The 27519-nt window shown below is 35.4% G+C and overlaps 2 protein-coding genes across 6 annotated transcripts in view; one reads left to right on the top strand and one right to left on the bottom strand.

Moving 5' to 3' along the window:
• Positions 1-24756, bottom strand: part of LOC128219598 (propionyl-CoA carboxylase beta chain, mitochondrial-like) — a 35525-nt gene extending 10769 nt beyond the window's left edge. For all 3 annotated transcript variants that reach the window (XM_052927431.1, XM_052927432.1, XM_052927433.1), the window contains exons 1-11: positions 24534-24756; positions 22462-22575; positions 21385-21453; positions 20568-20624; positions 19113-19226; positions 18525-18585; positions 18192-18283; positions 4680-4746; positions 4111-4231; positions 2722-2927; positions 47-154 (exon numbers count right to left, since the gene is read on the bottom strand). In XM_052927431.1, coding sequence (XP_052783391.1) covers positions 47-154; positions 2722-2927; positions 4111-4231; positions 4680-4746; positions 18192-18283; positions 18525-18585; positions 19113-19226; positions 20568-20624; positions 21385-21453; positions 22462-22575; positions 24534-24743 — 1219 coding nt within the window. In that variant the 5' untranslated portion in view covers positions 24744-24756. The remainder of the gene's footprint in view (positions 1-46; positions 155-2721; positions 2928-4110; positions 4232-4679; positions 4747-18191; positions 18284-18524; positions 18586-19112; positions 19227-20567; positions 20625-21384; positions 21454-22461; positions 22576-24533) is intronic.
• LOC128219597 (uncharacterized) lies at positions 9879-13275 on the top strand. 3 transcript variants are annotated; one of them, XM_052927429.1, is made up of 2 exons: positions 9879-10134; positions 10916-13275. In XM_052927429.1, the coding sequence occupies exon 2, from the start codon at positions 11382-11384 to the stop codon at positions 13248-13250; it is 1869 nt and encodes a 622-aa protein (XP_052783389.1). In that variant the 5' UTR covers positions 9879-10134; positions 10916-11381; the 3' UTR covers positions 13251-13275. The 3 variants fall into 3 exon arrangements, with proteins under 3 accessions (XP_052783389.1, XP_052783388.1, XP_052783390.1); XM_052927428.1 differs by lacking the exon at positions 9879-10134 and adding an exon at positions 10174-10304; XM_052927430.1 differs by lacking the exon at positions 9879-10134 and adding an exon at positions 10178-10308.
• Positions 24757-27519: the final 2763 nt, after the last annotated feature.

Below are 27519 nucleotides of genomic sequence, written 5' to 3'. Positions count from 1 at the left end.
TGATTCAAAAATCTATTGCAACATGCACCTCCTTAAAATCACTCACCAGGCAGGAAGCCGGGAACATCTACAAAGGTGACAATCGGGATGTTGAATGAGTCGCAAAACCTCACAAATCGTGCACCCTTCACAGACGCATTGATGTCCAGGCAACCTGTTGTAAACAAACACAAATACAGTATAGTGTGATAAAAACAAGAGTACTAATGTTTGAATGTTTGCAGCTTCTATGCCATAGTTAGCAAATTGCTTTTGATTTGTGATTTGAAAATTGAACCATCAGTAATCATCTTTCTTCTTCTTAAAACATCAGATATGCAAATAAATGAAAATTGTTTATAAAAGACATAAATCAGTGTTGTTATTGGAGTTTTTTAAAAATTAAAATCAGGGCCAAATTTCAGCCAAATTTACATTCCACAAGACTTAAATTTACAATCCTAACGAAAGGGTCTTAAAAAGCTTAAAATCCCATTTTTTACAATGCTGCTCATAGCAATTTTTAAAGATGAAAGCGACCATTTCGAACAACAAATCAAATAAAGAAACGTGAAAGATTTTATGTTTATACCTCCCATATGACCTTTAGCCACAAAATATTCATTATTTCAACAAAACAGGCCTAGAGTTGTGACAGCTAGTATGAGGCCAATAATACATTATTTAACATGATTAAAAGAATATGTTGTCCCTGTTGCAGCTGAGCATTCGGAACTCCTCGGCCATTTTATCGAAAACAACCTCGGATGTATTTGGACGGTTTATACACTCAAAAAGTGGTACGTTTAAGTCCGCTGCAAGTAGATTGCGTAGTAATTTTATTTAGCAGTTAAACTTTGTGACTTAACTCTTGGGATTCTTCATTATGTTTGCTATAATACAATTCAATGACAATAAAATTAAACTTAGAATACAACTCTAAAACACTACATTTAAGTAATGATATAATTCCAAATTTTACGAACTACTTCAACAGATGTACCGGCATACATCCGAGGTTGTTTTCGATAAAATGGCCGAGGAGCTCCGAATGGCAGCTGAGTTAAACCGTTTAAAAATAGTGCATAATGGTTTCCCAGTATATAGTGTGTAAATTAAGCATGTGAAAGTCGTGTGATTTGTAAGATACATAAAATTTTATACTGACGCTATTTTTAAATCAACTAGGATTTTCGTGGTAGACAAACTCAGTAGATTTTGAATTGGAAAAATCGCAAAAACTACACAAGCTACATGTGTTGTAAGCAATGTGATACATCAGTTAGTAAGATTCAATGCCTTGTCCACATGGATATAAATTTTATGCAAGTTTTTGACAATTTTCATTTTTTCTTGCACTTGTATCATCTGGTGTCTAGTCTCTTTAGCAACCATCAAGCAGGAATAACGAGAAAGTCAGAGTAATCATTTTGCAAGAATAATTATATATTTTAAACAAAAATTAAAGCAATTCTAAGGGCTCTATCAACTTTCACAAAAAGGTAGGAGACAAAAACACTGCCAATATATATGGACTTGCCGATCAGACGCCATATACAACAGACAGGATCTGCGTTCTTTCTTGCAAATCCTTATTAGGAAACAGAACCAATAAACATGCCCTCCTGGGGGGGTTAAGAATAACAAAGTCTATAACAAGTGTTGTTGTAAATTACTAAGAAAATAGTCTTGTCAATAAAGACTGCAATCCTCTGTTTTAAGTGCCTAATCAATTGTATTTAAGGACACTTGGGAAAAACTCGGCTGACAGCCTTGTCAATTAAATGCCCATCAGCCGAACAGACGCCAATGGCATTTATTAGTGCAGTTTTACTTTTGTGTAGCTATAATAAGAGAAAACATTGAGAGATGTTTGTAAATAACTTTGAAAAACATTGACTAGGCAAAAATTTGAAAAAACTTGGAACAGATAATAACGTGTCTTAGACATATACTTAAGCCAGGCAAGAATTACAACCGAATGATCAAACATCCTCATGTTTTTTAAAGCAAGTTAAGAGATACCATCTACACTTAACTTAAGAAGGGAGACCGCACCAGTCTGCTTTTTGCATCAGATTGTGAAAAAAGGGGTTATATGTTCATCAGTCACTCTAATTGGCATTATTTTCATCTAGGCAAGTTAAACAAAATTCCGGCAAGTAAATCTTTGTATACTGCTTGCCCAACTGGGCATTTACTTACATGCGAAAAATATATTTTTGAAGACTGATTACTAATTAACCTAATAACTTGATAGTCACTTGTTTTAACATTTATGTTTTTATTTGTTTTAAGTTCATTATTAGAGTAAGCCATGCATCATAAGATGCAAAGATGTGTTTGTGCCTTTAATTAGATAAAAGCATCGAGATTATTTCTATGTTTAAATTTATATTGATTAGCCATTATATTGGTTTTGCATGGAGAACATTTTTGCATCACGCCATAATGATGCTGCAATTATGATATGATATATTAAAGGGAAGTAATTATACATATATTACTATGATTTCATTCCAATTTAATTAATTTGTTTCTAAAATATCATAATTTCTATATAAACAAAAAGCTCTGGCTGAAAACTTTCAAACTATTCAAACAACATTTTGTAGTTTTAAAATGAAACATTTTTTTGGTATAAATGAAGGATAGATTACCTTAATACTGAAGTCAGGGTGACTTAGCATTATATGCCATCATACCACAATAATATCAAACATATTTTGTTTCAAAACTAACCTGCAGCCACTTTGGGTTGGTTTCCAACGATGCCAACCGTCCGTCCATTCATCCTTGCAAAACCCACGACGATGTTCTTGGCATATGCTGGCATGATCTCAAAAAAGTGGCTGTCATCAGCTACCCCTGTAATGACGTCTACGATATCGTAGGCAGCTGTTGTTTCAAGGGGGACAACTGTGTCAAGACCTGGCACCATTCTGTCCCTGGAAAAATAAAACATTATTGTGTAATAAATCACAAAAATATTAAATTATTTTTATCAATTACAACAATGGACATCGGTTTTAAAACAAAGCTACAATAAATATATTGACCATATCCTCAGTACATTTTATTTTCTATAAATTATACATTGCAAAGGCAATCGTCTACATTGGGAAAAACACATGAAAAGACTAAAGATGGTTTTAATATTGTACTGAAAATAAATTACAGAAATCCCTCAGGGTTTGCTTTCTTAAAAGTTCATTTCCTTACTTAACCCTTTGCATGCTGGGTAAATTGTCGTCTGCTCAAAAATGTCGTCTGGTTTATTCTAAATTTCTTTCAATTTACTTAAAACTTTGGGGATATATTGACTGAGTGAGTGACCAGACGCTGAGTTACTCGGTGTCTGGTCTGGTTCCAAGCTGTTTGCAAAGCCTTTAAAATCGCCATCAGCAGCCTAAGGGTTAATTAAGTCAATTTCCAAAATTGAGTATTTCACTGGTCATATGACACCTTTTTGAAATCAAATTCTACAAAACTCTACAATACATTCTGAAACAGATTAAGATCCTCCAAAGGCAAAGTATACACCCAAAATATGAAAAAAATTGTTTGATAGTGATTCATATTTATATCCCGCATTGGTAAATGAAACACTGTCATTGCCCTTTATCCAAGCTCACATGCATCTATATGAACCTATTTAAACAAAATTAAATGATAGACTCTTCTTGTACTATTCATTTGATAACATAACAAGTGCTTTAAGTTAAAAGAAAATTGCAAAATTTACTTCACGCAAATGAAAAACTTAATACCGGTAGAAAGTTTCACCTAATACAGAATACCCTGTTCTATGTTCAGAATGAAAATGCTACATAAACTGTATAAACTACATGTAGTACCCAATATATCTAAAATAAAGATCATTTAAGTCTAAACCAGGAATGGAAAAAAACAACATTTCTTCTACTGTTGTGTGGGTAGATTTGGCCAATTCTGCTTCTTTTTTTTATTTATTTGTGATACATCATACAATTTCCATCGCATGAGTGTTTTCTCATATTTTTATAAAACAAGGTTGACAGCCTTTAAGCAGTATTTAATTATTAAAAGCTCCAAAATCACATTAAAATGAATTTCCTAAAAAATATAGAAACACAATGCAAAAAAACTTACCACGGATCATAACAGTCCCTGATGGGTGCAGGATCTTGATTGGAGAGAGGTAGAAAGTCGAAGAATTCCCGCAGTTGAAGGAGCCCATCCACATCATTTTCAAACGCACGGTGAGCTACACCTGGAGTTGTGGGTAAGAACCATTCAGCAAGTGAAGTGATATACTTTAGAGGATGCTTCAAATTTGTCAGGTCATGGTTGTTGTCCATGAGGTTTCATATTTGTGAAGCTATTGAATATCTTTTCATTTTATTATTTCTATTAAGTTTTAAATTCACAATTTGATACAAAAAAGAAGCTATTAAAGCAGCAGCCGTTTGTATAAAACTTTCATTATAAAGAACATATTAAGGTATATATTTAGTCTAGTTTGAACATTTAGATTGAATTCATTGGTTAACGAAAAACCTTTGGGTTACTATTGACTAATCAGATACATTTTGGCTAACTTTGAACAAACAAAAGTTTAATAAGTTTTATACAAATGCAAAAACTCTTCTTGGGTCACAAACTGTACCATTAACCTACATGTCCATATACTCCCCTTACCTTACCAATCAATGACCTACCTGAAATTGTGGTATGAGTTTTGGCTCCTCCCAACTCCTCCTGGGTCACATCCTCATTGGTCACAGACTGTAACACAAAAAAAGATTACTTGAAATGATGGTTCAAGAGTCATACTTTCCTTGCTTTTCCGTACTAAACCCCATCCTCATCCTCATCATTGACATTTCAGGTCACGTTGACATAGCTACAAAAGCATGATGAGCAAGCGACTGTACATGGGCATGATGAGTGAGAGCACAACAAGCAAATCCAGTAACACAGCTATATGGGCATGATGAGTGAGAGCACAACAAGCAGGTGCCAGTAACACAGCTACATGGGCATGATGAGTGAGAGCACAACAAGCAGGTGCCAGTAACACAGCTACATGGGCATGATGAGTGAGAGCACAACAAGCAGGTGCCAGTTACACAGCTACATAGGCATGATGAGTGAGAGCACAACAAGCAGGTGCCAGTTACACAGCTACATGGGCATGATGAGTGAGAGCACAACAAGCAGGTGCCAGTTACACAGCTATATGGGCATGATGAGTGAGAGCACAACAAGCAGGTGCCAGTTACACAGCTACATGGGCATGATGAGTGAGAGCACAACAAGCAAGTGCAAGTAACACAGCTACAAGGGCATGATGAGTGAGAGCGCAACAAGCAGGTGCCAGTAACACAGCTACATGGGCATGATGAGCGAGAGCACAACAAGCAGGTGCCAGTAACACAGCTACATGGGCATGATGAGCGAGAGCACAACAAGCAGGTGCCAGTAACACAGCTACATAGGCATGATGAGCAAGAGCACAACAAGCAGGTGCCAGTTACACAGCTACATGGGCATGATGAGTGAGAGTACAACAAGCAAGTCCAGTAACACAGCTACATGGGCATGATGAGTGAGGGCACAACCAGCTGGTGCCAGTAACACAGCTACATGGGCATGATGAGTGAGGTCACAACAAGCAGGTGCCAGTAACACAGCTACATGGGCATGATGAGCGAGAGCACAACAAGCAGGTGCCAGTTACACAGCTACATGGGCATGATGAGAGAGAGCGCAACAAGCAGGTGCCAGTTACACAGCTACATGGGCATGATGAGTGAGGGCACAACAAGCAGGTGCCAGTTACACAGCTACATGGGCATGATGAGTGAGAGCACACCAAGCAGGTGCCAGTTACACAGCTACATGGGCATGATGAGTGAGAGCACAACAAGCAGGTGCCAGTAACACAGCTACATGGGCATGATGAGTGAGGGCACAACAAGCAGGTGCCAGTAACACAGCTACATGGGCATGATGAGCGAGAGCACAACAAGCAGGTGCCAGTAACACAGCTACATGGGCATGATGAGTGAGAGCACAACAAGCAGGTGCCAGTTACACAGCTACATGGGCATGATGAGTGAGAGCACAACAAGCAAGTCCAGTAACACAGCTACATGGGCATGATGAGTGAGGGCACAACCAGCTGGTGCCAGTAACACAGCTACATGGGCATGATGAGTGAGAGCACAGCAAGCAGGTGCCAGTTACACAGCTAGAAGGGCATGATGAGTGAGGGCACAACAAGCAGGTGCCAGTAACACAGCTACATGGGCATGATGAGTGAGAGCACAGCAAGCAGGTGCCAGTTACACAGCTACATGGGCATGATGAGCGAGAGCACAACAAGCAGGTGCCAGTTACACAGCTACATGGGCATGATGAGCGAAACCACAAGCAGGTGCCAGTTACACAGCTACATGGGCATGATGAGAGAGAACGCAACAAGCAGGTGCCAGTTACACAGCTACATGGGCATGATGAGCGAGGGCACAACAAGCAGGTGCCAGTTACACAGCTACAAGGGCATGATGAGCGAGAGCACAGCAAGCAGGTGCCAGTAACACAGCTACATGGGCATGATGAGCGAGGGCACAACAAGCAGGTGCCAGTTACACAGCTACAAGGGCATGATGAGCGAGAGCACAGCAAGCAGGTGCCAGTAACACAGCTACATGGGCATGATGAGCGAGAGCACAACAAGCAGGTGCAGGTAACACAGCTACAAGGGCATGATGAGTGAGAGCACAGCAAGTAAGTGCAAGTAACACAGCTACATGGGCATGATGAGCAAGGGCACAACAAGCAGGTGCCAGTAACACAGCTACATGGGCATGATGATGAGTGGGAGCATAGTAAGCAGCTGCCAGTAACACAGCTACATGGGCATGATGAGTGAGAGCACAACAAGCAAGTGCAAGTAACACAGCTACATGGGCATGATGAGCAAGGGCATAACAAGCAGGTGCCAGTAACACAGCTATATGGGCATGATGAGCGAGGGCACAACAAGCAGGTGCTAGTAACACAGCTACATGGGCATGATGAGTGAGAGCACAACAAGCAAGTGCCAGTTACACAGCTACATGGGCATGATGAGCGAGGGCACAACAAGCAGGTGCTAGTAACACAGCTACATGGGCATGATGAGCAAGGGCACAACAAGCAGGTGCCAGTTACACAGCTACATGGGCATGATGAGCGAGGGCACAACAAGCAGGTGCTAGTAACACAGCTATATGGGCATGATGAGCGAGGGCACAACAAGCAGGTGCTAGTAACACAGCTTCATGGGCATGATGAGCAAGGGCACAACAAGCAGGTGCCAGTAACACAGCTACATGGGCATGATGATGAGTGGGAGCATAGTAAGCAGCTGCCAGTAACACAGCTACATTGGCATGATGAGCGAGAGCACAGCAAGCAGGAGCCAGTAACACAGCTACATTTGCATGATGAGTGGGAGCATAGTAAGCAGGTGCCAGCAATTTATCAACGGGCATTAGTCAACAAAAATAGTTTTATGAACAGGTGTACTAAGTTTCATGATAATGAACAGTTTTTAAATTATGGTCAATTATTATGTGAAATTAAGCATCTATGATAATTTGCTAGAGGAAATCAATTAGGAGCTTCTATGCTGATATATACAACATCATGTGTAGCATTATTTTGCTCATTCTTGTCAAACACTGCCAGCTCAAATGTAGTAGTTTAATTTCACAGCTTGAAACAAAGTACCTATTATACTTCTAAATATACCTCTTGTGTTGGATGGAAGGAATCTCAATTTCACAGGCCATAAATCCTTCTAACAACAATGGTGCTGTTGTGTTTACTTGCTAAACAAGCACAGTTAACATGATTTACACATCCACTACATCAAATATTGATGCCTTTAGAATTAACCAGAGAAGCCCAAAATGCCAAACCAATGAAAAAAGGGCAATTATTTTTGTTACTACTGTTCAGTACAATGAGTTCACTGATCTGATTGAAAAATAAATGTCTGCACTGAAACCTAAATGCTATGATCTTTTTGCATTTTTATCAGGGTTCTGCTTTTGGAATGTACACAATGTTATTAAGTTTCGCCTCACACAATGTAGCTAGATGGCAGTGCAAAAACAGGAATTTTGATCACTAAATATCACCCATATTTTAACAGCAGAAAATTTGAAATTTAAAAAAAAATCCGTATTGGAATCATACTATTCAGGGGCGTAGCCTAAACAACTTGTAGGCCTGATGGTTCTATGTGAGTTTGGTGACTTTTATATGCACATTAGACACATTTAATTATATTTGCAATTATTACAATAAAATCAAACAATACAACCTACATGTAGTTTAAATAAACACCAAACTTGCTTTGGTTAAACAGAAAACAAATTCCACAGGTGTTCAAAGTGTTAAAGTAACTATTTTTTTGCATCTTAGGGTTTAAATTAAATTTGTCATCTTTCAAAAAAGTTGTTGGGCCAGGCCTTAAGGGCCTATATGTAGCTACGCCACTGCTATTAACCCAGAGCTTGCACTTTCTACTAAAGCTGTGCCATGCACTGGCACCGGATTTTCAAACTCAAAACATTTTTTTTTTTAAATAAAAAAAAATCTTATTATTCCTCACTAAAAATTATAATACCGAATATGTGAAAAAATATTGATTTTTTTTTTTTAAATATGCACTTTGTACTGTATAATATATATACTTAGTATATATATTATACAGTACAAAGTGCATATTTAAAAAAAAAAACATTTTTTAATAATTTTTTACACATTTGGTGTTATAATTTTTAGTGAGGAATTATAAGATTTTTTTGGATTTTTTAAAAAAAATGTTCGAGTTTGAAAATGCGGTGCCAGTGGTGCCATGGTGGCAACTCTAATCAACAATCCAAGTCAGCCATCAAAAAGACTCAGCACCTAATAAATCACCTGTCACTTCCACTTACTGCTGCTAATTGGCAGATTAATTACCTGTTTACTGGTTCTACAGCTAGAGCCAATTACTTCATAACTGATTTATACAGATGTGTCACTATGACATTCAAACATTCAGTGCCATTTTGGGTGTAATGAACGATGTTTTATTATTTGAAAATAGAATTCGTCCTCTTGTATTTCATGCAGATTACAGAATGTACAATTCTGTTCATTTTCTCACTTTGACTTTCAAGGTCTCAGTCTGTTAATTTCAAGAGTTATTTTAATTCTACTTTTAGAGTATTAGATTTTTTATATGTTTATTACTACAGTTTTCCATATTTAAAGCCTAAAATAAAGAACAACTCATGTAATGTTATCATTTTTAATTTTACAAAATATACTTTTTTACAGTAATATTTATTTAAATTCAACTGATAACAACAGAAGATGGGAACTTATATTTGTATCGCCATATCATATTTAAGTCAGAAGGCTTTTATTGTGATGCTAAAAATGTATGAGAATTTAGATTATCACATTATTAAACTGAATTTTTCACTGGAATTCTTCAAATAATCTGCACTTTTGCAGCGCAGATGAAAAGTGTGGTAGCTTGTTGGTTCACTTGTAATGCCTTATCCCATTCCAGAACACTTGCTAATCAGCCATAAAATTAAGAAGAAGGCTTCAAAGAGTTCATTTTTTTCTCCAACTTGAAAATCTGCACACAAAAACAAGAAAAAAATACAAGTGTAGATGCAATAAAATATAAATACTTCAACGGCAATCTATGTTTAATATTATGAGAAAAGGCACAACATTTATCACTGTTTTTTAGCTGTTTAGGAGCCCTCTTAGAATTTGATACCCTGATTGATAACAGTTCTTGAAATGTTTGATATCAACAGATCACTCAACACTCACTCTGTTTATAGCTGCTTATAAGCCCCATGTGGCTGGCCAGCCAGTTTTTGGCTTATCAGTAATGTAGCCTCAGGGCTGGGAAATGATCCGAAAAGCATGTTTTGGTGATAAGAGCAAGATATGATTATTTTGAAACATTTTATTCACGTTTGGACTTAGCTTTGGACTGTAAAATACGAAAGTTGGGGTTTGGATGGATTTAGAACTAAACCTTTGAAGAGAAATGTAAGGAAGCCTCTGCAGTTGGTTGCAGACAGAGCTGTTGAAAAACTGAACCAGGTAACGTGGGTAATTTCTTCAACAGACTGATAGGAACTGATAAAGTTTGGGGAATGATCGATAAGACAAACCTTCGAAATATCTTGTTGGGTAAACAAGGGATAAATAGTGAATTATAAACACTGGCTACTAGCTGGATTGAGGTGGAATATTTTTAATATACAAATAATGTAAGTAAGCAATTACATATATACATAATATATACAATATATAATAATTATCTAAATCTTTAAAAACATTTGACAAAATAAGATTTGAATGTAAAAAAAGTATAAAGTGAATCGTTTACATTCGTGACTAAAATCCAGTAGTTATCCAGTCATTTTCAAAGAATAGCAAGATAAATGGGATAATTGAATTTACAATTAGACATTTTTTTTTCTTTTTGTTTTAAAATTCATATATCTAAAGTATGCGAGTTTAAATCAATTGCTAGATTTTTATTCCCGTACTTCCCCTTTTTCTTCTACCGCCCCTTAAATTTATTGACTCCGAAAAAACGTTGAACTAGGGTTTGAATTTGTGTTTCAGTCCGGTACTGTCAGGGAAAGGCATTAATTCATACCTTCCACTACAGTGTCAATTTATAACACTCACATGTAAAAAAAGGAGAATTGTTTGTGGTTCGTCTAAAAACACATGAGTATGGTTCCTTATAAAAAAAGAAAGAGCATTGTCAAACAGTCTACCCAATTTCAAAAAAATAATTTCGATGGAAATCTAGGGACAAATATTTGTTAAGCATGAGAATGTTTTCAAGAAATATTATTTATTTTTTCAGAGTTATATTTCCTGCTTCCATCCAATCAACAGAGTGTCCAAGAAAAACATCATTTCAACTGTGGAAATAAAACAACAATTTCTTGAACCTGGAAAAAAACCTTCATTAAAAACATTTATTTCTGAGCTTGAAGGAATGCTCATTAGTGGAAAATGACCCCGGTCATAGGTTCCATTTCAGAGAAATGACAATACCAGCTGATCAACTTGCTTCTGGTGTTTCTTGCTGTTTTAATGTGGCAGAATGGAGCAATTTTCTGGTGGAATTGAAGGCAGACCAATGACCTAATCACGTGAAAATGAAAGAACTGTAATGGAAAACCGTCTACCACTAACAAGGAGTGAAATAATATATCACTTTCAGAGAATAAAATATGTTTTTTCTCCTATGTAAAAACAAGAAGTCTTAACATTAATTTATTAAAAGTGCTAATATGGATTTCTAAGACTCTTCAATATTTAAAGCCATGCAAACAAAAATGTTCTCGGCAAGGAAATTTTTAAACATCCTATTTACATTTGCGTTGGCATTGTATGTTATTACAATGTTGCAAATGACTGCAATGAACATTAACGTGATTTCAAAAAAACTTCACAAAAATCCAGACACTTGGGACAAGGTTAGAAATGAGATTGAAAGAAGTAAAAATCTGATAATAAATCAGCTAAGAATTAATCGGAGAAAGATAAATCAGACCTTCAACTATTCAATTAAAGAGTCTTTTTTGGAAACATCAGACACTGCCATAAATTCAAATGTCAATGCAAGACAATATATTTTAATTGATGATGTAAAAAGCCCAGAGGACAAGAATATCCAATCAAATGCCAACCAAAAATTACAAGATTTACTAAGTTGGAAACAAAATGAGAATACCAGAGAAATGTCAAAGAGAAAAATTCTTTCAAACCAAATGGTAATACATAATTTTGCTGACTCGGAAGGTGATAAAAATCAATCAAAATATGCTGATGGAAATTTTCAATGCCTTGATGAAAATATATGTGTTTATTCGGCGTTTTATTCGAAAGATAACGAGCAAAATGAAATACTTCTTACAGCATTAGCCAAACTTTCCAGCGAATCTTCAATATTGTGTTCAATTAATCCGAGTCCCGATGACAACTGGATTGTCGCTAAACGACAAGAAATGAGTGACAACCATGAAAAGATCTTCGGAGGAATGTTATTTTCCTGTTTAATACCGGAACACAAAAGTCGATTTATACATGACGGAGTGGTTCTCACAACCCTACAAAGCCTCCGTAATAGATCTTCATCTCATTCAAAGAAACAATTTCCGCTTAATAGGATTCCAATAAAAAGCAATTCTGTGAAATATCAACTACTTCAACATCCAAAGGATAAATCAATGTCTACTTATAATCTTCTTGAGAATCATCAGAAGTCTGTACTGAAAAAATATTTATTCAAAGAAAAGGGAGGTAATAGTACAGACAGCGAAAATTCTACTAAGTATGATTTACCTCCCTTGTACAGAAAACCAAGATTTTGTATATGTGTTCCACCACTGTTTGGAGATGTGAAGCTATCAAATCTCATACAATTTATAGAACTTCACAAAGCATTAGGAGTGGAGCACATTTTCTTCTACAAAACTAATGTCAGTAATGAGGCTGAAAGATTACTGAAACATTACAGGAATGAAAATTTTGCTACAATTTTACAATGGAAACTTCCATCCCAAGCAGAAAACAAAATTTGGTATCATGGACAGAATGTTGCAGTACAAGACTGTCTATACAGGGCAAGAAACATTTTTAATTATGCTGCTTTTATAGACATAGATGAAGTTATTGTTCCCAAGGCACATGATAACTGGCAAACAATGTTGGAGGAGATGGAATATAACTCTAGAGTTGAAAACCCAGAAGAACAACAAGTAGTAGCTGCCTTCAAATTTCAAAGTGCTTTCTTTGACCTTGACACAGTTCCTGACTCACAGACTCAGAACTCTTACTATTACAATGGAACTTATAATTACCCTTCCAAACAGAAACTGTCATATTTCGGAGCCACATCTAGGACAAGGCAATTCAGCAAAAGGTGGAGTAAGTTGATTGTTAAACCTGAATATGTTTACCAAATGGGGATACATCATGTGTCAGACTATGTCATTACTGACCGTGACCTTTATACATACAATGTTTCCATAGAAACAGGTTTTATTCATCACTATAGACAATGCTCAGGAGGAAGTGATATTGATGTTGAATGTGATAAAATGATTGAGGATAGAACCATACTGAAATTTGAAGAAAAAGTGATGGAAAATTATAATAAAGTAGTTGATAAAGTTTTTAGAACGCTGTGATATCTTTAATAAATTTTAAATGCATCATGCTTTGTTTGATTTTAATTTTAATAGCTTCTACATCTTAAAGAGAAATATAAGTCTGCAGAATTTGACAGTCATGAAGAATGTCGAGAGCCCCATCCTTGTAAATTCTAACTTAAGAGCTGGCAGCGATGCAAAAGTGGGTGGGGGAGGGCAAACCTAAAACGTTTAAAAAAAGTGATCTTTTATTTAGCTTTGAGGAACGTTCTTTTTTGGGAGAGGAACATTTATTCTTTCTTGGCGACAAGTTTTGGGTTAGTGAGGAGTAAAACAATTTAAACAAGCAAATTCGTTGAATTGATATCCCCTGCCTGATTGGGCTAAGTCAAGGAATGGAAATCAATTGTTGATGAAATATATATATATATATATAGGAGTTTGAGTTTGATTGCAACTGTTTGAAATAAAAAAAAATATTGTATATATATAATATTTAGAATTGACCAAGAAACCTAGTTTATGACTCCATGCTACCCAGTTCCAAACTAATCTAAGATTTCATCAAGGCAAACATTCTGATCAAGTTTCATGAAGATTGGTCCAGATATATGCAAAAAAATATAGCGAGTGTCCACAAGGTTTTTTTAAGATTTGACTCAGTGACCTCATTTTTGACCCACATGACCAACTAGTTTCAAACTATTCCAAGATTTCATCGAGGCATTCTGATTAAGTTTCATGGAAAATAGAGCAGATGTATTGCCTCCAGTGTCTTCCGAAGATTTCTGTAAGATATGACCTAGTGACCTAGTTTTTGACCCATTAACCCACTTTTAAAACGCAGTCGAAATTCAACCTAAGAGAACATTCTGACCATGTTTGAACTTAATCAGACCAATCACCACCATAAAATAATTTCGGACAAATTTTTTGAAAGATTTGACCTAGTGACATAATTTCTAATCACATGTGACCCAGTTTAAAACATGTCCAAGCAAAGAAAACAGTCTGATCAAGTTTCATGAATATAAGACCATACATATTGCCTCTAATGTGTTTCAAAGATTTTTCTAAAATTTGACTTAGTGACCTAATTTTTGACTCCATATGCCCCACTTTTACAAGCGGTCCATATTTCATCAAGGGATACATCATGACCAAGTTTGAACATAATCCGCCCATCATTTTCATTCCGGACAAAAAAATTCTAAGATTTGACCTTGTGACCTAATTTTCAATCATATGTGATCCAGTTTTAAATAAGTCCAAGATTTCATCAAGGAAAACATTCTGATTAAGTTTAATAAATATTTGACCATGTATAATGCCTCTAGTATGTTCCAAAGATTTTTCTAAGATTTGACCTACTGACCTAGTTTTTGACCCCATGTGACCCACTTTTTTAAGAGGTCCATATTTCTTCAAGGGGTACATCATGACCAATTTTGAACATAAATTGACCAATCATTACCATGATATGGATCGGGACAAGATTTTTCTAATATTTGACCTAGTGACCTAATTTTCGATCATATGTGACCCAGTTTAATTTACGACCAAGAGTTCATCAAGGAAAACATTCTGATAAAGTTTCATGAATATTTGACCATGTATATTGCCTCTAGTATGTTCCAAAGTTTTTTCTAAGATTTGACCTAGTGACCTAGTTTTTGACCCCATGTGACCCACTTTTAAAATAGGTCGAGATATGATCAAGGGGAACATTCTGACCAAGTTTGAACATTTTCTGATCAATGCCTACCAAAATATGGTACCGGACGGACGGAAGGACGGAATGACAGACGGACAACGCCAAAACAATATCCCCCTCCCGAAATCTTCGATTCGGCGGGGGATAAAAAAAAGCTTTTAACAGATTTTGGATCATAAAGTATTCACATTATTACGGAAAGGTCTGTCGCCATTAGTACTGTTTTTATGTCAAAATGCCCATTACTACCTATTCAATAATGTCTTGAGAGATCTTGATAATATCTTGTCAAATAAGAAAGTAATTCAGAAAATTAATGAAATTTCGTGGATGAAATTCATTTCTGGGTTACAAAAATGCATATATCTTTTTTAAAATAGCTGCAATCAACACAAAGCCACAAGACATTGTTGATTGGGCAGTTCCAATAAATTCGACTCACAAACATATTCTATTTGTATTTAGACATTTCCGGGAAAACGTAAATGCTTTTTGATTGGAAATCTGATAAAATATTCTTTCGAATAAAAATTTCAACTCCTAATTACAGCTTTTCATATTGCATCCGATATATGAGTCATGCTTCAAACTTGTTAAATATTGAACCTAGCTAGCTCTTTCTTTGGAGAAAAATAGCAGTATTAAGTCTTGGGAAAAATTCTCAGTTGTTTTATGAATAAAGCAGTAAATGTATCACATTATTTGATGAATCCTGAGATTAATACTTTTACATAAATTGAAATTATACAATTTCAGTGATAATACCGTTCAACTGATAACTTCGTATTTGAAAGATAGACACCAAATTGTAAAGTTTGGGGGTTTCCAATCTTCACGAAGATGTATAAGGTCTGGAGTTCCTCAAGGATCCATTCTTGGACCTATTCTTTTTCTTATATATATTAATGACATTACCTTTGAAATAGAAAATTCCTTGATTGACTTATATGCTGATGATACTACACTATATGCAAAAAGTTCAAATACGCAGGAAATTGAACGTACGTTGCAAATAAATTTAGATATAATATCGGAGTGGTGCAAAATAAACAACATGGCAATACATCCATTGAAAACGAATTGCATGTTGCTGGGTTCAAATGCAAAGTTAAGAAATGCATGTGCACTCAAATTATTCGTAGACAATGTACTTATTGAAAATGTAACTTCGAAGAAATTGCTTGGAATTGTTATTGATTCATCATTGTCATGGAACCTGCAAGTTGACTTTGTCTGCAAGAAAGTAACTGCAAAGATAGTTCTTTTAAAAAGACTTAATTACTTTTTAACGGATCAAATGAGACATTTGTTTTATAAATCGTATATACTTCCTATGTTTGACTATTGTTGTAGTGTTTGGGGGAAAAGCAAGCAAACGCATACGAAACGAATAACCATGCTTCAAAAAAGAGCTGCTAAAATTATTCTCTTTAAGCCTATTAGAACGCCATCGCATGAATTATTTAAAAAAATAGAATGGCTTCAATTTGAATACCGTTGCAAATATCAAACGGCTGTTATGGTATATAAATCTATTAACAATCTTACACCGAGTTATATAAGAGACATTATAAAGTTATCAAACAATACAAGATATGGATTACGATCTTCTACGCGACAAGACATTGCCCACATTCGACATAAAACTCAATACAAGAAACACTCGTTTGCATGCTACAGCGGGACAGTTTGGAACTCTTTACCAGAACGAATACGTAAATCGAACACGGAAAATACATTTAAAGCCTGCTGCAAGAAGTTCTTTTTACATCATCAATTGCAAAAACCGTTGTAAGAATTGTACGCATAATTCCATGACTATTGTTTTTACATTATATATATCTCGATTAAGGTGTTAAATACATGTGTGACTGTCCTACTTACTCAGTTAATAAATTTTAATGATACGATTTGTTAACCTTTAGGTACAAATTGATGTATTGTTCGGCATTGATCTTATAATTAATGTATTATATTCATGTTTCTTTATGTTTTCGTATAACATTTTAATACGTACCCTTTTGAAATAACATAAATTTATGCTTGCGTTTTCATTCTAAGCATTTATGTGTGTGTGCGTGTGTATGTTCTTTCAGAAGGCCACATTGTAAATAAGTCGTGTGTTATGTTTGTTTATAATATGATGCCTATGTCTTAATGTGTTACCTTCTTTAAATAAAGTTATTATTATTATTATTATTATAAAAATAAAAAAAACAATACAAAAAATACATTTTATTTGTATTCACTTTTTTAAAATGGGAATTTCAGAGGCTGTTTTGGCAAAAAAGGGTAAAAAGGCCCGGCATCGACTTCGGCAAAGTAGGGTAAAAAGGCTCTAGATGCATATGTGATCTGTCTGTGTTGTTGAGTGTGTCACTCATTAAAGTGTTTGTTTGGTCTAAATCTTGTGGCTTAAAACAGGAATTCAGTAAATGTTTGGCTACCAGGCATGTCTCTGTACTTTACATTTTATTATTGTAGTAGTGGCAGCTTATGGCTGACCTCATTATCATGGGAAAACAAATTTGTCTGACAATGATTGATACATGCCATGTACACGAGATAATCAAATGTGACAGCGATTGGGACAAAGCCAGACAAATTTATCCTATGTGGCTGCTATGCTTTACAGATGTCACCAAAATGTATTGGCCCTGAACTTTCCCTTCAATGGGCTTTAAATTGTATTTGATTAATACACATGCCAAAATGACATGTGCTTAAAATGTGAAGATACCCTTGTCAGTTATATTATCATAGGGCTCTCGCAAGGGGGAAACTTGGGCGAAGTGGTAACCTAAAATTCCCGCACTTCATAACATCAAAGTGAAACTGACTTTGCGCAAAATTTCTGCTATAGTTTCGCAGTCAAAACATCGCAATAAGCCATTCAGACAGAATCAAGGCAATATAAACATAGCAGAAAATATGGTAGCATGTACATTCGCAGTCAGCCAGGAAGAGTTCTGTGTTGTAACAAGACAACCTTTTTGATTTTGCAGTCTTATACAAGTTAAATAAGTCTGCAAAATCAAAACGATTGTCCTTTAAGCACACTCGCTTCTCACCAAGGCGACCGTTTTTTCGATTCCTAACTTGGGGGTGCATGTTTGGTTAATGGTCTCTAGGTTCTCCTCACAACACAAGACCACAATCTCGCCCAACATTATGCCAACAACAGTGAGTTAGCTTAAGTTAATACAACTTTCTTTACAATGATTGAAAAAATAAATTAACACTAAAATCTTAACTAGCTAACTTACCTTTACGACTTCAGGGCCTGTGATAAAGAGATAGGACGTGTCTTTCACCATGAATGTCCAGTCTGTCAGGGCCGGAGAGTACACTGCACCTCCTGAAAAAGATAGTTTAGCATGTAAAGTAATGGCCATTTTTAAATAAAGGATTGAATCAAATCTGTTAAGTGTTCATGTGGTACTCCTTTATTTTACATAAATAATTGGAATGAGAGTATGAAGTAAGCAAGTTAATTTTTGGTCGGCGGCCTTTCTGACTCTACGGAAATAAACAAAATATTATGTGACATTTCTGTGAAAATTGTGACTTAAGGTCTGGTTACATACAAGTATGCATACCTGCGCAAGGTCCCATGATGAGAGAAATCTGGGGAATCACACCGGATGCATTGACATTCCTCTGTAATAAAGATAAATCCATGAGTGAGGTGACTTAATTGCCCAGGTCATTTTGTATTGTCCAGTCCTTCACTGACAATGAAGATATAAGTATACCCTACCAGCGAACTGACAGACTTCCTAATACAAGTCTTAAACCCAAACAGTGAGCCCTTCCAAACTGACTCAACTTCATTTTTTTTTAATAAAGGCCCCGCCCAAGTCATTGAAATTATGTAATGTCCACAAAAGCCTTCACTGACAATAAAGATATAAGTTTAACATACCAGCAAATTGACATATTTCCTAATACAAGTCTAACCATAATAGTGAGCCCTTCAAAACTGACTCAACATGTTTGTTTTTTAATAAAGGCCCCGCCCAAGCTGTTGATATTGTGAAAAAGTCTGCAAAAGCCTTCACTGACAATCTATATATTAGTAAACCCTACCAGCAATTTGACAGACTTCTGAATACAAGCCCACGCAAATCAGTGAGCCTGTCAAAACTGACTGACTTGTTCATACACTGTACAACAAAGACCTTTACCTGAAAGATATCAGCGTATCCAGCTAGTGACTCAACACCTTCCTGAATACGGGCGCCACCGGAGTCATTGAGCCCAATCACTGGGGCACCCACCAACATCGCCTGATCCATCACCTGATGAACAAGTAAAATGCATTTATAGGCGAATGGTAGAATTGGTGGTCTCAATAAGAATTGCCTGATTAAACAGCCCAAATATAAGTGTTACAGGCTATCTGGGAAATAAATCACACATTACAGAACAATATTTTCTGATTATTTACCAAAATGAGGAATTTTTTTGGTCAGAAATTTTACTAAAAGCAGTCTTTGTTGCCAGTGGCCTCTTTTTGTTGAACACTGTGTTTATCAAAGTTTGATTGTTCATCGGAAAACAACCATAATTGACTGGTTATAAGACAACAGCAGTTATAAGACGCATGCAAAAAATCGTGAAAAACTCGAGACAAAAACTTTTAATCTATGTTATGGGTTTTAAGAAGCATTGAAAAAATGCTAAAATCATCTGCCGCCATTGACCACCATGATTATTGTGTATCGTAAATGATTAACTGTCGAGATTAAAAAGTTTTGTAAAGCAAAACACCATATATTGTTCCTGTTTGTTATCAAATGTCAACACCTACTGGAAAGTATAAAGAATGTGGCAACGTGCAAAAAACCAAGACTATTACCACAACAGTTTGTACTATTGGTATGTTTAACTGCTTAAAGGCAGTGCGAGTTTTTTACACCTTATCATACCACTGACAAAATATTTCGACAGTGCACAGCTATACTTCTTTATATGCATGTTTAATTATTGTTCTATAAAATATAATATTGAATAATTTTATTCGTACAATAATGAAAAATAAAAATAATAAACGTTTTACTATACACCATATATATCCGGATCTTCAACTGCCACTTTAACCCGTATAAAGTCAATCGAGATGATGTGAGTGACATCCCTTTCTACATATATCTAAACAAACTAGTTTTTTTCACCATTTATATTCAAAGAGCCAATTTTGGCCTGAAATCGACCTCAGAAAAAATGTCAAAAGCTTGTTATTGTTTGTAAGACGCAGGCATATTTTACATTGAAATCTGAGGGAAAAAAGTGTGTCTTATAAACAGTCATTTACGGTAGCGTATAAACAAGAGCTCTGAAAGGGGAATGCTACGCTTGTCTGTTGTAATATAGCCAAACAAGAGGCAAATCTCCATAAAATTTTAATGCCAAAGTTCCACAATTATGGGCCTTGCTTTATTTACCGGAATCTGTTGTCTGGCAACATACAAACGAAGTTTCATTCAAATAATTTCATCAGTTCTTTTGGATATGGCTACGATTCAAGTTTTTTTACATTGACACCGCAGATGGTGAAAATGACGCCAAGGCCATGGCAATACCTCAACTTTGAACTTCAGTCCGAAAGAGCTATGCAGTTACAATGTTCATTGTTGTACCTTGCAGATCTTTTTGGCATGTGCTCCAGAAAGGCTACCACCAAACACAGTGAAATCCTGAAAGAGAGCAATATTGATAGCAATATTGGCAATCGTTAAATTATTGCAATATTGGTTAAAAACTGAAAATTTATATACACTGTAACCAGGCCAGTTGGCATTTTCTAAGCCAAATTCCCGTAACATTGATTTGGGCTGATGAATATTTCAGATGACTGTTTTATTTCGTTGCTGTATCATGACTTGTATAGATCTCTTTTAATAATTGTGCAATGTTTGAGGGTGTTTTTTTTGTTTTTGTCTATTCATTAACTCTTTATATATCACAGTGGTAACAATTAGAGGGAGCTTAATCGTTCCATAACTTTGTGCAGATAAATTACTACGCTACTCACTTATGCTGTAAGCTAGTTTGGAACGTCTTCATTGACAACATGGTACAAAACAGTAATGTTACTCAGAACTCTAGTGATTGAATTTAAACACTTGTACTGAAGTGCTTGTGCATAATTTCAATGACTCGTGTTGTGTTACTGTAACTTTTACCGTACTTACTCTTCAAAATTTTCCAAATAAAAATATAATAATTGCACAGATGCCAGTAATAACTGCAGGATAAATAAACCAGGGCTGACTGTCTTCTTTTGAAGAATGGGGCAGGGGGAGGGAGCCCCCAGAAAGGGAAATTTAACATTATTTTTGTTATAAAGGGGAATTTTGTAAGTTGACAGAAATTATTTTATATATAATGCAAATTGATGCTATATACATGTATCTATAATAGAACATTTACAAGTCCTATGCTAGACGATCCTACCTGACTGAAGACAAAGCACATGCGACCATTGATGGTTCCCCTTCCAGTCACAACACTGTCCCCGGGGTACTGAAATGAAGAGTTGAACTGTGCTATATCATGGATTTTTGCCAGAGCATGATCGATAATCATGTTTTGAATGATAAATTTTATGATTTTATATTATAGACATCATGAAGGACTTACAGCTTTCGCCAGCTCGAAAACTTGCATACAATACTTCTTGTTCTTTGTCTATAGAAAATTTGGCACATGTTTACTAGACCCACTCATATTTTACCTTACCAACTCATATTTTACCAGATCCACTCATATTACTACATTACCGGGACCAGGATATGACACATATGTATGTCTCTGTGAATAGACGCTTGAATGTAAGAGAAACAACTGATTTCTTTATATTTTTGTCATTGTCTTTTTTCTTTTTTTTCTTCGAAAATTTCGAAACTTCTGATTGGGAATTTTATTGGAAAATTTGGAAAAAAAGATTCTTTTTGCCATTTGGAACACAACCAAATACAGGCCATAAAAATCACTGAAAAAAAAAAAACTGTATCTTACGGACCAACTCACATTTTTACCAGATCCACTTTAATTATACAACCATCATAAATCCACATGCAATACATATCGCAAAATATGGTAGTTCGTACTCCAGTGCAATACAGCTGTATTCCACTCTTGTGACGTCACGTCATAACAGGTATCGTTGCGCGATGTTAAAATGACGTCATAAAACAAAATAGTGCGTCATTAAAATGACATTTATTATGAAAACATGTGGCTTTTATGTGATCAGACCAGTAATGTATATAATATATACATATATACTTGCGCCTCGTGAAATCCGAATCTGCACAAATCCACTCAAGTCGAATACAACTTCCCGGATCAAAACGCAGTAATAATAACCCTATTATATTTCACCCGACCCACTCATATTTACCATGAATAGGCTGGTGGGTTGGATGGGTTTCATGAACCCTGTTAAATATCCAGAAAGAAGACAAACTCCCCTGTGCCACTCTGCGACCAATTAAATTAATAGAGAGCTTAGTGCTCCAAGCTTTTCACCTTTTCCCCTTGCATGTTGAAGTCCGTGCAATTATGTTCCAGGAAGGCATCATACTCCACAAAGCTGCCTGGGTCCAGCATCAGATTGATCCGCTCACGGGCTGTCAACTTGCCCTGCAAGTTAACACAGAAAGATATAAAATAAACTCATTTAATTCAAACTATTGCATTTATTATAGGCGCTACATTCGCAAATGTAGCACCCAATGTAACAGATTCAATTGAATGAGTTTTAAAAGGGGTTAGGGATTTGTATCCTCTACGAATTTGTACTGCCAACCAGTGGAGATTAAAAGGAATCCCGTTTTGAATGTCTGTTATTTTAGACTTTACATGTAATTAAAAATGCTCCTATCAAGTCTTGCAATGGGTGACAATCTTTAGTGGAGGACAGGTGGCTTAGGATATTGATTTAACAGTTAGATTCACCCCTCATACCTATGACATGCTAGTGCTTTAACTGTAGCCACAATAATGCACGTTTAGGGAATTTTGTTTTACATTTGGATATTCATTTTGTTCCCTAAACACCAGAAGTGGACTGATTCATACTAATGTAAAATATATTCTTCAACTGCAACTCCACAATACTTAACACTTCATGATAAATATAAACACAAAAGATACACATTAATTAATTTAGCCAATACCTTACTCTTATTACACTTAAAAGTTTCATGAAACACTAATTCAGATCGACTTCTGTCAACAAAGTATCTAGCAGGTGCCTGTTAACTTTCCACACAATATACATACTGGTTGAGAAGCAGTTTCCGATGGAAAGCAGTTTCCGCCAAATCACTTTTTCACATACTTTCTTTAGATCTTCTTAAAGAAGGTACAGCAATTCAGTTATATGGTTACTAGGCAATCAAATGTCTTACCAAGACACATACGTAACTTTTATTAATTTTTAATGTTTATTTTTAGTTTTGTGCACAAACTAACACCTTGGGGAACATCACGCGCAGAGTATTGCGCACGGGTGTGAACTTAATTTGCATATGTATGAATAGCTACAAGGTTTTCCTTAATTGACTTATAGAAACGATGATCATGTAAGATTCACATCCACATCCACTAAAAAGATTGCAAACACAAGTTTTTATCAGAAATTAATCAAAATATCATTGATATTCAGTGTCTGCCTGATTTCGAGAATGAATTGACTGTCGTAAATTTTAAGGTTTAAATTTTAGGCAAATGCTGAAAAAATGAATAATAGTTCTTGTATGATTTAGTCTTATATTTAGTTTATTAAATAAAAGGATAAAAACACCCAATAGGCACATGAAATTCACCACGTATTGAAACTGCTTCTCATCACCAGATAATCAGAACAGTGTATGTATCCTTTTGGCGCCCCTATTAGATACACTTTATGTGAAGTCACCCATGTGAACATTATATCGACAATAGCAGCTTGAGCTGTAGTTGTCTAAAATGTTAACAATTTTAGCAGGGATTTAAACATGTATGAATAAATCAATAAAAACTGTCGGAAAACTGCTTCTAAAACAGTAGCCCGGCATCTGTCATGCTTGGCTATGAAAACAATATATATATATACTCATGCACATTTCAAAAAGTCTGCAATAAGTAGTCAATGTATTGAAACTGCTTCTCATCACCATATAATCAGAACAGTGTATGTACCCTTTTGGCGCCCCTATTAGATACACTTTATGTGAAGTCACCCATGTGAACATTATATCGACAATAGCAGCTTGAGCTGTAGTTGTCTAAAATGTTAACAATTTTAGCAGGGATTTAAACATGTATGAATAAATCAATAAAAACTGTCGGAAAACTGCTTCTAAAACAGTAGCCCGGCATCTATCATGCTTGGCTAGGAAAACAATATATATATATATATATATATATATATATATATACATGTATGGGATATAGAAACGCATATACATAGTCGCTAAATAAAAAATCTGACTTATGCACATTTCAAAAAGTCTGCAATAAGTAGTCAATGTGAAGCAAATACAAAAAATCAATGTTAATTTAATTGCTTTTCAAGCTTCTGAACAGTGTCATTGTCAATATAATTGTTATTCAACCTTCTGATGCTGCTTGTCGATACGCTTCTGTCCTCCCCCGAGTAGGGACGCATCTCGCGCTTTGTCAATCCGCCTTTTTACACTCAGCGTGTGCTGGGTGCTTCCTGCCACTACGCCCATACATCGGGCATGGCGGAAGATTGCGCTTTGCTTAGGAAAAGCGCTGTTTTTCAGGAGAAAGTTACGGGCAAATCGACAAGCTGCAGCCATCTTTGGAAGTTCAAGGTCACGTTTGTTGATAGTGGTCAAGGCCGCGTGAAAAGTGTATTATACGGCAAACCGGTACCTGTATTCAGTAGAAATATGCTAGCAATAGCATTGCAAGCCTTTCACGCACAAGGAAATCAGTAAGTCCGTAGTTTGCGTTTTGTACCACCATATTTAAAATCATATATTGTATAATTTGTAATATTTATTGGCTTTTGCTATCTACATCCTGCGATGACATTTAGAAATACATTAATATAGTTGATATTTATTATTTCATGGGCCGGTATTAAACGCAGTTAACAAAGAGATAGAGTAACGCAGTTAATATAGACAGAGAAGGGTTTTAAGAAAAGCATTTAACATATTATTAGGTAATCAAGGCGGTGAATCAGGAAAAGACAATGACAATATTCTTATTTCAATACAAACAAAATAGCTATCGTAGCAAAACAAAATTTGGTGCTTTAAAAGATGCAAGCGACTAGCGTGATATAGTATTCAATCCAGTTGACTCATAAAATAAAAATATGAAATACGACTATAAACAAGATGAAACATAACAGTTAGCGAAATGCACATAAAATATATGGTTACTGAAAAAAGATATAGCATGTACATAAATGAATATGTCGTTTATATTCAAACATATTTTGCTATAACATCTGCCCCCAACCCCACCAAAAAAAACCTGGTTCATTAGTTGTTGTTTTTATATTATGATTATATCATGTTATATTATGTAATGTCTACTTGTATTCACATGTTGAGCGTCATAAAGTTGAAAATAATGGTGTTATGCACGACTTACAGCAAGAGTGATTTTATACAACACACATATGACAGATAAATTATTTGTCTGCCATTGAAATATCATTAGATGCATTAACACAATAGTTATGAAACCAACTTAAACATCTGTCACATTGAACCATATTATCATAACAGGAAGGCATATTGCAAATCCAGCAGTTGTGGATCACTTCTATTTTTAATAGTTTATTTCTTATAGAGCCTATTGTTTTGTCTGTTGTCGGAAAATTCGTCATTTTTGAATTGTAAAAGCATTGCATCAAATGGGATCATAATTAAGTTGAATCAAAAATCAAGTTATGACAAAGTTTGTTATTTAAACTATAAGATGTAAAACATGCAACTGCGAAAAGTCCACAATCAATACTATTTGTTTGTTTCATGACATTTGGTATTATAATTTGGAATGATTTTAAGTTTTGACCATAAATTTGCGACAGTTGGATTTTTAAACCATCAGGAATTATATTTTTTGTCAGTGTCAACACTGTCTAATAAATATTTTTTTGTTTTTATGCGAAATTGAACAAACGCAATGGTCATTATGTGTGTGGGGAACTTGGCATGCTGGTGATAAGGTTGCTTCCATTCGAATGTGGTACATCCATCTCTCTTCTGCATTGTTAAATATTGGTACGCGCTCAGTCAGTTGCAGGCCTGATATTTTATTTCCTACTTATAGTATAATGACAGCTTCCATATGTATTGAATATAATTTCATATTATGCAAAATGTCATGTTGATCATTCATATTTAAATTTAGACTTGGTATCCACATTTCAGTTTCTATATTCATTTCATTATCTTTACGACTCAATTCTAATTCTACAAAACCGTAACCTTCACCGATCTCTGACAAGGGTTCAGTTTTCGGGATTTTGCTTATTAAATCTTCTTCAAACTGTAATTTTCTTTTTTGAGATTTTGGAGTTTTAAGAATAGATTTCGGTGTGGAATTTTATAAATATTGCTTTGCGTTGCTAGTTCTAACCACTGTATTGTATATTTTGTCTATAGATTTTGGCGTTACACAGTTTTCAATTTCTTTTTTGAATACTGAGTCTGGCGCCGCATTAATAGTTAAATCATTAACCCCTTTTCGTCCTTTTTGAGTTCCACTTTTTTAATGGATTTGCGCCGGCAGTTCTTTCTAAGTTGCGTTAAATTAAATGCACGTTTTTCGTCCGGTATTTCCATACCAATGCTTTTCAAAGCAGCAATGATATGGTAACACCTGCTAGTTGCAGGACAGCTGCACTTCTCTTTCGGAAGAATTGATACAGAATATTTTTCGTTCTTTGAACCATTTACCATAAAGGCACCCATTTGTGGAACAAATACTATACCGTTGTCTTCAATTACGCGTTCTGCAAGAGCGCATTGACTCCTTACTGGTTGTATTTGTTTTGTTGTTTCACTTGTAGTTTTGTTGGTTATTGGTTTTTCTATTAAAAATAACTCACGTTTTATTAAATTAATCAATTTGTCCGGGTAGCATACATTTTTTGGAAGGGTGACTGACTCTGGGTCAAGATCTGCATAATTAAAGGCCTAGTTTAAGGAATGTTTGGCGATATAATCCCCTGCTGTGCATCTCCTGTTAATGGCACTGGTGTCACAGCAGGGGTCAATTTCCTGTGTAATCGTGTATTGACTCAGGGCCATTTAGGGTCCATCTTTATAATGAAACATCGAAAAATGCACAGCAGGATACTCAGATTGGAGAACTGATAAGACAATTAGGCAATAAGATTAAGATCAATTAACAGAGGTTGTTTACAAATACACGTGTGTTCGTTGTTGTTTTGTTTTTGGTTTTTGGGGGGTGGGGGGGGTCACTTATAGAAGGCTTAAACTAGGCTTTTAAATTTATTTTTAAGAGTCCATTCACTTTCCCCACAAAATCCCCGAATTAGATAACTTAAATCATTTCCATGTGAATAATACAGATATAAAACAATGTCGT

Source organism: Mya arenaria, chromosome 15 (genome assembly GCF_026914265.1).
Source record: "Mya arenaria isolate MELC-2E11 chromosome 15, ASM2691426v1".
Taxonomy (NCBI): Eukaryota; Metazoa; Mollusca; class Bivalvia; order Myida; family Myidae; genus Mya; species Mya arenaria.
Note: the sequence above shows the minus strand (reverse complement) of the source record. Positions and strands in the feature narration are given on the sequence as shown.